The sequence below is a fragment of the Xyrauchen texanus genome, chromosome 36 (assembly GCF_025860055.1).
Source record: "Xyrauchen texanus isolate HMW12.3.18 chromosome 36, RBS_HiC_50CHRs, whole genome shotgun sequence".
NCBI lineage: Eukaryota > Metazoa > Chordata > Actinopteri > Cypriniformes > Catostomidae > Xyrauchen > Xyrauchen texanus.
Genome location: NC_068311.1, coordinates 16,142,934 through 16,157,375, shown reverse-complemented (window position 1 = coordinate 16,157,375; position 14,442 = coordinate 16,142,934). Strand labels below are relative to the sequence as shown.

At 41.8% G+C, this 14,442-nt stretch overlaps 1 protein-coding gene across 1 annotated transcript in view; it reads right to left on the bottom strand.

Annotated features, from left to right (window-relative positions):
* Positions 1–8,215, bottom strand: part of tlcd2 (TLC domain containing 2) — a 31,376-nt gene extending 23,161 nt beyond the window's left edge. Inside the window, exons 1-3 of the mRNA XM_052107096.1 lie at positions 7,668–8,215; positions 7,296–7,378; positions 4,629–4,711 (exon numbers count right to left, since the gene is read on the bottom strand). Of these exons, the coding sequence (XP_051963056.1) occupies positions 4,629–4,711; positions 7,296–7,378; positions 7,668–7,846 (345 nt within the window). The 5' untranslated portion in view covers positions 7,847–8,215. The remainder of the gene's footprint in view (positions 1–4,628; positions 4,712–7,295; positions 7,379–7,667) is intronic.
* Between the last annotated feature and the right edge of the window lie 6,227 nt (positions 8,216–14,442).

Below are 14,442 nucleotides of genomic sequence, written 5' to 3'. Positions count from 1 at the left end.
TTTGTGGTTGGCCACGCGACCAGTGGGCAGCCCGCCTCGTCCCTCTCTTGTCCGGGGAAGCCCAACTCGCGGCACAACAACTTCTGGCAACAAGCCTCCTGGCTTATACCGACTTGAGAAGAGCCATCCTGCAACGGGTTGGTCGGACCCCGGAAGAAAGTCGCCAGCTCTTCCGGGCCATGAAACTGGATAAATCCGACCGCCCGTTTGCGTTCGCCCAACGACTCCGTGATGCCTGTCGGAGGTGGCTGCTTGCGGGGGACCGCGACGTCGAGGAGCTCGTCGATCAAGTGGTACTGGAGCAGTTTGTCCAGCGCTTGCCCCGGAAAACGGCGGAGTGGGTCCAGTGCCACCGCCCGGCGTTGCTGGAGGAAGCCGTACGTCTCGCGGAGGACCACATGGCGGCGATTCCAAGGGCGGATGAGCCCTCTCTCTCTCTCTCCCCTTTCCCTGTGTCTTCCCTGTTTTTCTCCCCTCCCCTCTTCCCTCTCGCTCTACCCTCTCCCCAGGGTCCGTTCCTGCCCCCCGCAGGCGCGGAGGATTCATGAGACCAACTTCCCGGCAGTGGGAGAACCCGCCTACCCCTTCCCCGTCCTTCAGCCGCTCTCCTCCTCAGGTGGGGACGCCCACCAGCACGGGTGCGGCCGTGGCGCCTGGGCCGGTCTGCTGGAGGTGCGGAGACCCGGACCACTTCCGGGATCAGTGTCCGCTGATGGAAATAGGGACGGTGGTGCGGGTCTCCGACTTCCCGCAGGCTGCCCCCGATCGGGCTGGAGCATACCGTATTCCGGTAAGGATCCAGGGGGGTACATACCAAGCATTGTTGGATACCGGCTGTAACCAGACCATCATCCACCAACGCTTGGTTCAACCCGGGGCTTTGGGATTAGCTAAACTGGTGAGGGTGAGGTGTGTGCATGGGGATGTTCACAAGTATCCCATGGTGACTTTGGCGATTAAATTCAAGGGAAAAAACCATAGTGTGGAGGCAGCGGTTAGTTCCCGCCTCACCCATCCGCTAATCTTTGGTACTGATTGGCCGAATTTCAAAGATATTTTAGAGGGTATTTGTGCGGATGGGTCCTGCATTAAGAGGTGTGCGGTGTGCGATGCTTTGGCAGGGGAGGCGGAGCCGGGGCCGTCCTCGGCTGCTCGGAATGACGAGGGAAGGGGCGAGGTGCCCGCCCCTCCTCTCAGGGAATTCCCTGAGGGGGACTTCCCTCTGGAGCAGTCGCGGGACGAAACCCTTAAACATGCTCTTGGCCAAGTGAGAGTAATTGATGGTCAACAGCTCCGGCTGGGCATCGCCATTGCATACCCATATTTTTCACTTATTAAAGATCAGTTGTACAGAGTGACGCAGGACGCTCAAACAAAGGAGGAAGTGACACAATTATTGATTCCACGGAGCCGCCGGGAAATGGTTTTCCAGGCGGCTCACTATAATCCTATGGCCGGGCACCTAGGGGAAAGAAAGACACTTCTCCGTCTAATAGCCCGTTTCTATTGGCCGGGCATTGGCGGTGACGTCTGCAGGTGGTGTGCGGCGTGCCGTGAATGTCAGTTGGTAAACCCACCGGCCACCCCAAAAGCGCCTTTGCGCCCCCTTCCATTGATCGAGGTCCCCTTCGAAAGAATTGGAATGGACCTCGTCGGGCCATTAGAACAGACAGCACGCGGACATCGCTTTGTGTTAGTCCTAGTGGATTATGCAACGCGATATCCGGAAGCAGTGCCCCTGAGCAACATCTCCGCACGTAGTGTTGCAGGGGCACTCTTCAAAATAATCTCCCGGGTGGGGATTCCGAAAGAAATCCTCACCGATCAGGGCACAACGTTTATGTCACGTACACTTCGCGAGCTTTACGAACTATTGGGCATTAAGTCGATTCGCACTAGCATTTACCATCCGCAGACTGATGGCCTAGTGGAGCGATTTAATAAAACACTAAAAAATATGATTCGTAAGTTCGTACTACGAAGACGCTAGGAATTGGGATAGGTGGCTCGACCCCTGTTATTCGCGAGTACGGGAGGTCCCACAAGCCTCCACGGGGTTCTCACCGTTCGAGCTGCTGTACGGGCGACGCCCACGCGGGGTCCTCGACGTCATCCGCGAAGCTTGGGAGGAGGGACCTTCTAATAGTAAAAACGAAATTCAATACGTTCTTGATCTTAGAGCAAAACTCCACACACTGGGGAAATTAACACAGGAGAATTTGCTCCAGGCTCAAGAACGCCAACGCCGGCTGTATGACAGGGGTGCCCAGCTACGGAATTCGCACCGGGAGATAAAGTGCTTGTATTACTCCCAACATCGAGCTCGAAATTACTCGCCAAGTGGCAAGGACCCTTTGAGGTCACACGACGAGTAGGGGATCTCGATTATGAGGTTAAACGTACCGATAGGGGGGGCGCGCATCAAATATATCACCTCAACCTCCTGAAATTGTGGAGAGAAGAGGCGGCCTCTGTGATGTTGGCAACGGTAGTTCTGGAGAGGGCGGAGCTCGGACCGGAGGTAAACAAAGCCCGCAATCTCAACACCCCGGTTCCTTGTGGAGACCACCTCTCACCGCGCCAACTCGCGGATGTTTCTGAATTACAAAAGGAGTTTGCAGACGTGTTTTCTCCTCTACCGGGCCGCACAAACATCATACATCACCATATCGAGACCGAGCCGGGCGTGGTGGTACGTTGCCGCCCCTATCGCTTGCCCGAACATAAAAAGAAAGTAGTTTGAGAAGAATTGGACGCGATGCTTGAGATGGGAGTAATAGAAGAATCCCACAGCGATTGGTCCAGCCCGGTCGTCCTTGTTCCCAAGAGCGATGGGTCTGTACGTTTCTGTGTGGATTATAGGAAAGTCAACGCGGTGTCTAAATTTGACGCGTACCCAATGCCCTGTGTTGATGAACTGCTCGATCGGTTAGGTACGGCTCGATTTTATTCGACCTTGGATCTAACGAAGGGTTATTGGCAGATCCCCTTGACACCAATTTCCCGTGAAAAAACGGCCTTCACCACGCCGTTCGGATTACACCAATTCGTGACGCATCCTTTCGGTTTGTTCGGGGCACCAGCCACGTTTCAGCGCCTCATGGATAGGATCCTCAGACCGCACACTGCTTATGCCATGAATTGGCAGCGGCACATGCAACATCTGAGGGCCGTCCTGAGATCGCTGCGGCGGGCGGGGCTCACGGCAAACCCAAAAAAGTGCGCGGTTGGGCGTGTGGAGGTACGGTATCTGGGGTTCCACTTGGGTCATGGCCAGGTGCATCCCCAAATTGACAAGACCGCGGTGATTGCGACTTGCCCTAGACCCAAGACCAAAAAGGGGGTGAGGCAGTTCCTGGGGCTGGCTGGCTATTACAGAAGATTTGTGCCTAATTATTCGGATGTCACCAGCCCGCTGACTGACCTCACTAAAAAGGGGGCTCCAGATCCGGTCCAATGGTCGGAGCAGTGCCAACAGGCGTTTATACAGATTAAAGCTGCACTTTGTGGGGGGGCTGCTTTTGCATGCACCTGACTTCTCTCTCCCTTTTGTTTTGCAGACGGACGCTTCAGACAGAGGGCTGGGGGCCGTACTCTCGCAGGTGGTGGAGGGAGAGGAACGCCCGGTGCTGTACATTAGCCGGAAGCTCTCCTTGAGGGAGACTAAGTACAGCACCGTAGAGAAGGAGTGTCTGGCCATCAAGTGGGCGGTCCTCACCCGCCGATACTACCTGCTGGGGCGGGCCTTCACCCTCTGCTCGGATCACGCCCCACTGCAGTGGCTCCACCGCATGAAAGATACTAACGCCCGGATCACCCGTTGGTATCTGGCCCTCCAGCCTTTTAAGTTCAAGGTGGTCCACAGACCGGGGGTGCAGATGGCTGCCGCTGACTTCCTCTCCAGAAATGGGGGGGGGGAGTGGTAGGCAGGCCGGATGACGCCCTGGCCTGAGTCGGGCGGTGGGGGTATGTGGCAGCGGGGGCGTGGTCAAGTGCCCGTCCGGGAGAGAAAAGCGGTAAGGGCACTCACACCTGAGCTAAATTATGTCTAACACCTGTCTCTAATTGCAGTAGCTTGAGGGGAGCGGCATAAAAAGCAGCAGCAACAGAGCCCAGGGGAGAGCCCGACATGAAGGCCAAGAAGCTAGTGTGTTGTAGTAGTGTGTGAATTAGTGTGTGAATTAAAAACAACCTTACCTGAATCCTGTTGCTGTTTCCGTCCCTTCCTCAGTGGAAACTCGTTACAGTTATCATCTACCCTTTTCCAAAAAGCTTTTCAAAAGGACACATTGAGAGACTGGCACTCTTTACAAAGACAAAGTAGTCAGACAGGTTGGACTATTTGTGTACACCTAAAAGGAGCCTTATCAGGCCTGTGCTGTTTTATTAGGAAGGTGAGTAATACAGAAACTGCTTTTAGAAATATGTTACTGTTTACCACCAAAGACTCATTCACTTACAAAACAATGTCAGTGGCTTTACTTTTCACCAAACATATCCCTGTTGAACATTTCCCATGCTGGTTTGGTGCTGGTCTAGCTAGTGGACTAGCTTTCAAAACACAACATTATATGCTGGTGACCAGCTATACAGGGATTTTATATGTACTTGGTTCTATGTCTACTTACCACTATATGATGGAAAAGGAGCTCCCATGATTGACCAATCTTCTGATTCAGAACCATATCAAAGAAGTCATAAATGAAGTACCCTAAACACAAAAAACACATCTTTCAAAGATTGGAACTGTTAACAAGACAGACCTTAAAACAACATGCTTTTCAAGATCCCATGACAACAACTGTGTTGGTTACCAAGATGTCAGTTCCAGAGTGCTATTTACATCCATCTCACAATATGAGTGTATCCATGGAGACAGCATTTTAGAGTGATGGAGGATCAACCCAACAAATGGAGCACAACATATGATACCTCATTAATATAAATGCACTGATTGGCTTTTTTTATAATACACAAGTGTAATTGTTATACACCATTGTTTCAATCTTTTTGCTTTGATTACATTACACATGTGAAAGTAGAAGCACGCACCAGCAGGTTTAGATGCAGTTATAGACTGGCAGCCTGAATGGAATGCCGCCAACAGATAAAAAGAGTGAGGCATTATAATAAATATCAGCACTCTTGAAATGCCATTTGTACAATCAGATAACTAACTTTTACATATTAAGGCTTGGTTTCAGAGAACGTATCTTGAATATAAGTGGATTTTTTTCTTGTGGCACAGGCAGATGTTAGATTTTTACTGTTGTTTTTCACATGTTTATGCCAGGCAGTGACACAAGACAAAATTCACATGTATTCAAGAAACAAGCCTTAATATATGTGTATAATGAGCTTTTTTGGAGGCTTAATGAGTGCCTAATGTTGTGGAGTATTCAGAAAATTTATGAAATGTAGTTAACATTTCCCCCCCCCAAAAGTTAAAATATTACAGAATCCCAGCAATTACGTATTTACACAGTTTTGCTTCTCAGGAAAATCTAATTTTTTATGAAAAACAAGACAAAAATACTCTGTAAGAATATGATTTGTGCAGTATATTAGTCTTTTATGAGCTCAGATCTTCATGTTTTGCCATTAGAGGATAACAGAAAAGTTTTGTACACAATTTGAAGAGCTGCCAAGTTGTAAATTGACAGATGGTCAAGTACATGTCAAACCTGCATGCAGTTAACATTTTATGAGAATATAGTCTACAGAGATAACAGGGCTTTGCACAAACTGAGATACATGTTCAGTGAAAAATACCATAAATTGTGGGTGGATATAAAAAATGTAAAGCCACCAGTAAAGGCCCATTCATGAAGTGTCATGTGACTCAATGGGGTTGTAGTGGTGCCTAGGACGGATCATAAAGCCAGCCATTGATTCTGTAGCTACAGCTAACATCTCTGCCAACAGCATGATCTCAAATATCTCTGATATTTGGCAGTTTGAACAAGAATTATAGACTTAACTTATTGCAGTCAACAGTGATTTTTAAGAGCAATGCCAAAATGAAAATGCATATAATATTTATTTCTATGACACTTGATTTCTTATGGTACGTTTTATGTTAACACCTGCTAAAGCTACAGAATTTAAAGTTTGACTTTTTTATATATTTATTTATTTATAACTAACACAATTTATAATTAAACAATAATGGGATACTTTCTTCTGTGGAACACAAAATAAGTTGCTAGGCAGAATGACGAACAACGGCAGTATGGGAAAACATATACAATGAAAGTGAATGGTGACTGAAGCAGGCTGGCCCTAACATTCTGCCTAACTTTTAGTTCCATGCAGGAAAGGAAGTCATAGTTGAGGAACAACATAAGAGTGGGTAAATGATGACCAGTCACCATTTCATTTAAAGGGATAATTCTCCAAAAAATGTATATCCTCCATTATTTAGGCACCCTCATTCCATCCCAGATGTGTATGACTTTCTTCTGCTGAACACAAACGAAGATTTTTTAATTAATATCTCAGCTCTGTAGGTCCATACAATGCAAATTAATGGTGTTCAGAACTTGAAGCTCCAAAAAGCTCATAAACACAAGTAAAAGTCATCAATAGGACTCCAGTGGTTTAATCAATATCTTCTGAAGAGATCCAATCGATTTTTGGGTGAGAACAGATCAAAATATAACTCCTACACTTGCCCTTGCACTTCCTAATGCTTGAGAAATGTGCTGAGCACTAGATGGCGCTAGGAAGTGTAATCAAGCTTGAAATTATGATTGCCAAAAAAGAAATTTTAACAAAGCAGAGATATTCTTCCCTTTATTTTTCAGCAGAAGAAAGTAAGTCAAACACATCTGGAATGGTATGAGGGTGAGTAAATGTTGAGAGAATTTTCATTTTTGGGTGAATTATCCCTTTAAGGATTTCACCACTTTAAATCACCTTTTGCAGTTTACATAAATAGTACTGCAATGTAACAAATTAATTAAAAAATTACAAATATTCTATTTAGTTTCTCAATTATTATGAGCTCATAAAATGTATACAAATTATACAAAGATTATAAAATATTTTACCAAAAAAAGCATTAGGATACTGCTGTTACTACTTGACATGTCAATCACCCAAGTACAGGTCATAAGAAGCAGGTAGTTAAGGTCACACGTGAAGTCTGTCCAGTTACATCAAATTACTAAACTGGCCCTGCTGCTCATGACAGAGGCGTCAGATTGTATGTAACTCGTGGGCATGAAATATTGTTTCCACGCCCCCTCTTATCCATGTAACACTTTATATGCACAGTGCTTCATTATACTCACCAATTGAAACAGATACCAGGGCGTGTGAGAAAACAGAGTATGTTGCTATCAAATCCTCAGCCATCTGGGGATGTATGCAAAAACTAGAAACACAGAGCGTGGATAAATCACATCAAAGTTAGATAGCACTTCTTAAAAAAAAATAAAAAAAGGTCTGATCGCATATTATTGAATTAAAAGTCAATACATGAATTACTATATGCATTAATTGCAATGTGTCAATAACTGTCTGGGTGGTATCTCAAAAGATCTAGCTTCGATCAAATTCTCAAGCATCTGATCAAGACATTAAAAAGACGGTACACACATGAGTAAATGTACATATATGGGTGTGCATTCCCCGTGCACGTGTGGAGGAATTCTGATACTCACCAAAGCACAGACCACACTCCGGTTATCAGGCTGTGCACGAAAGACGTTGAGATGTTTTTCCATTTCCACGCGTTCCTCTTAGCAGTCTCGGGGATAGGAAGTTTGCCGATTCCATAGTTTACACATTTGAAAACCCCGACTGAGGCTCCAGCGGTTAAAATGACTGAATTCAACTCCATATTTTTCCTCGCGCGCCTCTCTCTCTTGTCACTCCAAGCACCCGAGACTCGCCTGCGCGTCTAGACCTTTGGAAAAACCCGTTGCGCTTTATTTATTTAGTTTACATAAAAACAAAAAAATACATCCCGGATGTTTATTTCATTTTGATTTTCGATTAGTCTATACTATACAATTACGTTGCCTGTGTTGGCAGAGCCCTTTTAAACTAAAACGTCTCGATTATTTTATCCTCAAAATAAAGAAAACAAAGATGGTTTTTCAGTGCTGAGTTTGCGCGTTCAGATGTAAAGCCAAGATGACACTGCTGAGTCAAATTCAGGTGGTGGCTGTTGAATATTAATAGCTATTGTGTGCGTTACAAAACGATGAAATGCTTGTGTAACTTTTTCGCTTTTACGACAACCAAACAACAGAATCCCCGCCTAGACATCGTGAGGCGCGGCTGAACAAATGAGCGCTACGGGCGTGTTTCCCTTACAAATAACCCCGCCCCTTACACCAGGGTGGACTTATGGGATACGTAGTACAAGCATTGATCTCATAATTTACTATTAATTATGTGTTTGAAAGAAAGAAGAAAAGAAAGAAAGAAAGAAAGAAGAAAAGGAAAAAAAGAAAAAGAAGGAAGAAAGAAGAAAGAAGAAAAGAAAAAGAAAGAAAGAAATAAGAAAATGAACAAAGAAAGAAAGAAAAAAGAATGAAAGAACAAAAGAAAAAGAAGAAAAAGAAAGAAAGAAAGAAAATAACTACCTTTGTGTTTAAAGACAAGTAGCCTAATAGAAATAAAATCAGTGGTTGACAGAATGAATCTTCTGTTCATGTCGTCTAACGAGGATGATGGTTATTTTGAGAAATAGAGCCGTAGGATTTAACATTTTAATAGGCAATTAGTCCAAATAATTTACGCACATTCCAGATGTTTCGAAGTATAGGGCTCGATGTTTCTGTCGTCTTATCGGTGGCCTACAGCGACATCTTGTGGTACTGTTGATAAAAATGTTTTCTTTATGTAAGCTATTTTGTAACATAAACACTTTGTATAACATACCTAAACCATGAGCTATTTATGTACGGCGTTTTGATACACTATAGAAGAGTACAGTTGTTATCCTTTTTGCTGTACTGCACAAATACAGAGCTGAATGAACCGACATGTCACATGAGATAGCTTATCTTTATCTGACTACTAATAAAATGAATGCCAAAACCTCCATACATTGTTACTCTTTTCTACTATTAATGTCTGTCTGTCTGTCTTTCTGTCTGTCTGTCTGTCTGTCTGTCTGTCTGTCTGTCTGTCTATGTTCATTAATTAATTTAGCTTATCTAAGCTTTCTGACTGAATAAAATATAACAAAACTCTAGAAGGATCATTGGCAACCATGTTTCTTATAGCGAGTACAGTTGTAATACAGCGTTTCATCTGTCCTCCAATGATCACCTTGCATGTTTGCCTGATTTTCTCCATGACCTTACATCCTGGGTTGTCCCAAAATTCATTAATTGAAGGTAAACTGATCAATAATTACAACAAGAGATGTTTTCTGTCATGGTCATTCAGAAATAATGATTTATTCACAATTATAGAATAGTAAGAAAATCAAAAAATTACCCCCCAAAACTGATGGTCTCTATTAGTTTCTCATCATTGAGGACCATGTTCTTCAAATTTTCCACACAGAGAGGAAGCTAATGTGATTATGCAAACAGAAAATGAAAGTTAAAACTTGCATTAGAAGGGAAACTTTCACATTGTTTCAACTCGGTCTACCCTATATTAATATTGTCTGAAAAAAGTGGCATCATTAACTCACTGTTCTTTGCCTCATTATGTTATCATTTTAAAACACTATCATTCAACAATTGTGTACAAGGAATTGTTTAATCAAACATAATAAAAACCAAATACAAACTATACAAACACAAAACCCTTTGTTGCTTATTATAAGTGCATTTATCAAGTGTCCAATTTCTAACAAGTTATTGTCAAATCAGAAAAGAACGTTGTAATACTTTACAATAAGGTTCCATTCATTTACATTAGTTAATGCATTGGGTATCATGAACTAACAGTGAACGATATATATTTTACAGCATTTATTCATCTTTGTTAATGTTAGTTAATAAAAATACAATTGCTCATTGTAAGATCATGTTAACTAATATTCATGATAACTAATGTCAACAAAGTGTTACCAAAAAAGGCATTACTATGTTGAAATTAAAATCAACCAAGATTAATAAATGCTGTAAAATTATTGATCATTGTGAGTTCATGTTAACTAATGTTGTTACAGGAATATTCTTGGTTCACTACAAGTTAAGCTCATTCGACAAGTATTAGTGGCATAATATTGATTCACCAAAAAATTATTTTAACTCGTCTGTTCTTTTCTTTAAAAGAAGGAAAAATCGAGGTTACAATGATGCACTTATCTGATTCTGAAATCTGAAGCTTATCATTTTATAAATTAATTCCTCTGTTAAATCTCATTATTACTTAAAAGTAAAGTTGAAGCTGTAAAGTTATTTAAATCATAATTATTACAGTCGTTTTGGGGTTTTAGGGTTTGGTGACTTTACATCACCGTTGAAACAAAGTTTTAAAATTGGATATAACTTTACACAGAAAAAGTTAGCAAGTGATTTGATCACACTAAAATCATGTTAAAACACATATTGTTTATGTCTTGTGGCTACTTTTAAAACAGTTCATATTTTCACATTTACAGATTGGCCCCATTCACTTCCATTGTAAGTGCCTCACTGGAACCCAGATTTTGGCTTTATCTTTTTAAGTAAAGGAGGGGCGAGTCAAAAATGTCTTTGAGGGTAACCAATATTATGCCACAGATTCTGTCGATTAATCTTAACTTGTATTGAACATGGAATATTTCTTTAAATAATGTTTACAAATGGAACATTATTGTAAAGCATTACCAATTTAATTGTCTTATCTTTTTTATTTTAAGAAAATGTTTACTTTAAGGATGTTAAGTTACAGTTAAAAGAAGTGGCTGGTTTTGAAACATAGTGTTTGCTTTATGAACAATACACAGTTTGATGTCTCTGCCACTTGCTCTGATCGGCTCACAGCATCGCAGCTGGAGTGCCAACAATTCCCTTAGTTTGTTCTGAATTGGGTGCAAAGAAGCACACGTCTTGTATGAGAACCGGAGAATTTCTGCCAATTTTCGTCTAGACAGGTAAGAAATGAGGAACATCCAAAAGTAAGTGAGTGCGAAACACTATTGTTATTACAGTATGATTGAGGTATTTTGTATGATCCGTAATTGTACGATACTGTTGCATTTCTCATTTGTAAGTCACTTTGGATAAAAGCATCTGCTAAATGAATAAATGCAAATGTAATATTCCATGCCATGACAGCTGGTAATGCACAAAGAGCTCGTTTTCCTTAGTTTGTTTACCTGATTGTGATGGTGCCATGCACAGTTATCCTTATACTAATGCATTGATGTGTCACAAGGTGGTTATTACTGTGTATCAATATCAACCTTCAAACCTTCTAGGGAAATAACTGTTTAAAGGTAGTATGGCGCACCAGGAGACTGGAACTGATATCGATTGACAGATGGGAACTTTAGAAACATTGTGTTGTTGGTATACTATCTTAATTTTTTCCTCTCAGCAGTCCTGACTTTGGTGGCTGAACCAAACCAGACAGTTATAGATGTATACAGGACAGACTCAATGACAGCTGAGTAGAACTGAGTCAGCAGCTCCTGTGGCAGGTTTCTCTTGAAGTCCACTATCATCTCTACTGTTTTGCGTGTGTTCAGCTCAAGGTTGTTGTGACCGCACCATACAGCCAGATGATCAACCTCCCATCTGCATGCAGACTCGTCACTGTCGCGGATGAGGCCAATGACCATGTTGTTGTCTGCAAACTTCAGAAGAGATGTGTGTTAAGAGTTAAGAATGTTCGACATACAACATGTAGACATATAAATACAGGCTTATCTAAGTGTTTCTAATGATTTAAGCCATGTACAGTTTCTCACGCCATGCCACTTACATGTTTGTCGTACAGAATGAAGGAGGTTGAGCTGGACTGCCATAACATCTTGTTGGTGCTCAACAAGGGAGAATTTACAGCTGGTCTGTGCACTCATTATGGTGCCCCAATTATGAAAGGTAATGTGTGCTCTCCTATGCAATGACACAGGCACAAGCAGAACAATAGATTATCCTGTTCAGGTTTAACTTCTGTATGTAAAATGACAAGCAGGCTTTGCTTCTTTCATTCATTGTTCACTTCCCTTTTTTTGTCATTCTTATTTATGAGCTATCAGGTTGCATTGTCCATATCTCTTTCAAGTCTACAATGGTTTTGAGTTTCTAACAATCATAAAGCAGGTTTGTGTAGGTGTGAATATTACTGTCTTCGTATGGGTGCATTGCTTGGAAATCGAGTCCGATGCCATTTCATGGGGCATGTTTTAATACTAAAACTGGATAAATTGAAGAGTTCCCTGGACTGGACTCTTTGCCAAGGTTCAGGGTATTTTTAAATGCTGCAGGAATCTGATATATGACTTTAGGAATTAAATATTTTTGTTGTGTTGTTTGCCTATATATATTGTATTTTACAAGAATTTTCTATATACAGTATTATAAAAAATCTCAATTTTCATTAAAGGTCAATGTTGAGGATGCTGATAAACAGGTTAGTCTGTTACCATCACTCCCCCTCATGCCATCCCAGATGTGTTTGACTTACTTTCTTCTACAGAACACAAAGAAGGATTTTCAGAAGGATATCTCAGCTCTGTAGGTCCATACATTGCAAGTGATTGGTGGCCAAAACTTTGAAGCTCCAAAAACACACCGGCAACATAAAAGTAATCCATGGTTTAATCAAGGACTTCAGAAGCAATCCAATCAGTTTTGTGTGAGAACAGACCAAAATATGACACATTTTTTACTGTGCATCTTGCAATTGCAGTCTCTATGCACAATCATGATTTCAAGATTGATTACACTTCCTAGTGCTTGAAGCATGCGCAGAGCTCGAGATGGCGCTGGAAATGTAATCGAGCTTGAAATCATGATCGCCATGGAGACTGGAGATGTCAAAGTTTATAGTGTAAAAGGAGTTTTATTATAAGTGGGTTGCTTCAGAAGACATGGATTAAACCACTGAAGTCTGATGGATTACATTTATGCTGCCTTTATTTGCTTTGTGGAGCGTCAAAGTTTGGTCACCATTCACTTGCATTCAATGGACCTACAGAGCGGAAACATTCTACTTAACATCTTCATTTGTTCTCAGCAGAAGAAAGTCATACACATCTGGGATGGCATGAGGGTGAGTAAGTGATGAAAGAATTTTCAGTTTTGGGTCCACATTTATCATATTGCTTCTAAAGATGTATAGTTGAAGTCAGAAGTTTACATACATTTAAACTCAGTTTTTCACAACTCCTGACATTTTATCATAGAAAACATTCCCTGTCTTAGGTCAGATATGATCACTACTTTATTTTTAGAATGTGAAATGTCAGAATAATGGAATAGAGAATTATTTATTTCAGCTTTTCTTTCATCACATTCCCAGTGGGTCAGAAGTTCGCATACACTTTGTTAGTATTTAGTAGCATTACCTTTAAATTGTTTAATTTGGGTCAAACGTTTTGGGTAGCCTTCCACAAGCTTCTCACAATAAGTTGCTGGAATTTTTGCCCATTCCTCCAGACAAAACTGCTGTAAATGAGTCAGGTTTGTAGGCCTCCTTGCTCGCACACGCTTTTTCAGTTCTACTCACAAATTTTGAATCGGATTAAAGTCAGGGCTTAGAGATGGCCACTCCAATACCTTCACTTTATTGTCTTTAAGCCATTTTGCCACAAAATTGGAGGTATGCTTGGGGTCATTGTCCATTTGTAAGACCCATTTGCGATGAGCTTTAACCTTCTGGCTGATGTCTTGAGATATTGCTTCAATATATCCACATCATTTACCTTCCTCTTGATGCCATCTATTTTGTGAAGTGCACCAGTCCCTCCTGCAGCAAAGCACCCCCACAACATGATGCTGCCTGCCACTCCCATGCTTCCCGGTTGGGATGGTGTTCTTCGGCTTGCAAGCCTCACCCTTTTTCCTCCAAACATAACGATGGTCATTATGGCCAAACAGTAAAATTTTTGACATCATTTTCTTGACATCATTTTCTTGACATCATTTTCTGGAATTTTCCAAGCTGCTTAAAGGCACAGTTAACATTGTGTATGTAAACTTCTGACCCACTGGAATTGTGATATAGTCCATTAAAAGTGAAACAATCTGTCTCTAAACAATTGTTGGAAAAATTACTCATGTCATGCACAAAGTATATGTCCTAAAGGACTTGCCAAAACTATAGTTCTGTGGAGTGATTTTAATGACTTCAGCCTAAACGTCTAACTTCAACTGTGGATTTAACAATTTAAGGATTGTTTTATGCTGACTTTGTTTGCTTTTTGGACCTTCAAAGTTCTGGCCAGCATTCACTTGCATTGTATGAACCTAAAGAGTGGAGTAATTCTTCTAAAAATCTTTGTTTGTGGTCAGCAGAAGAAAGAAAGTCATAAAC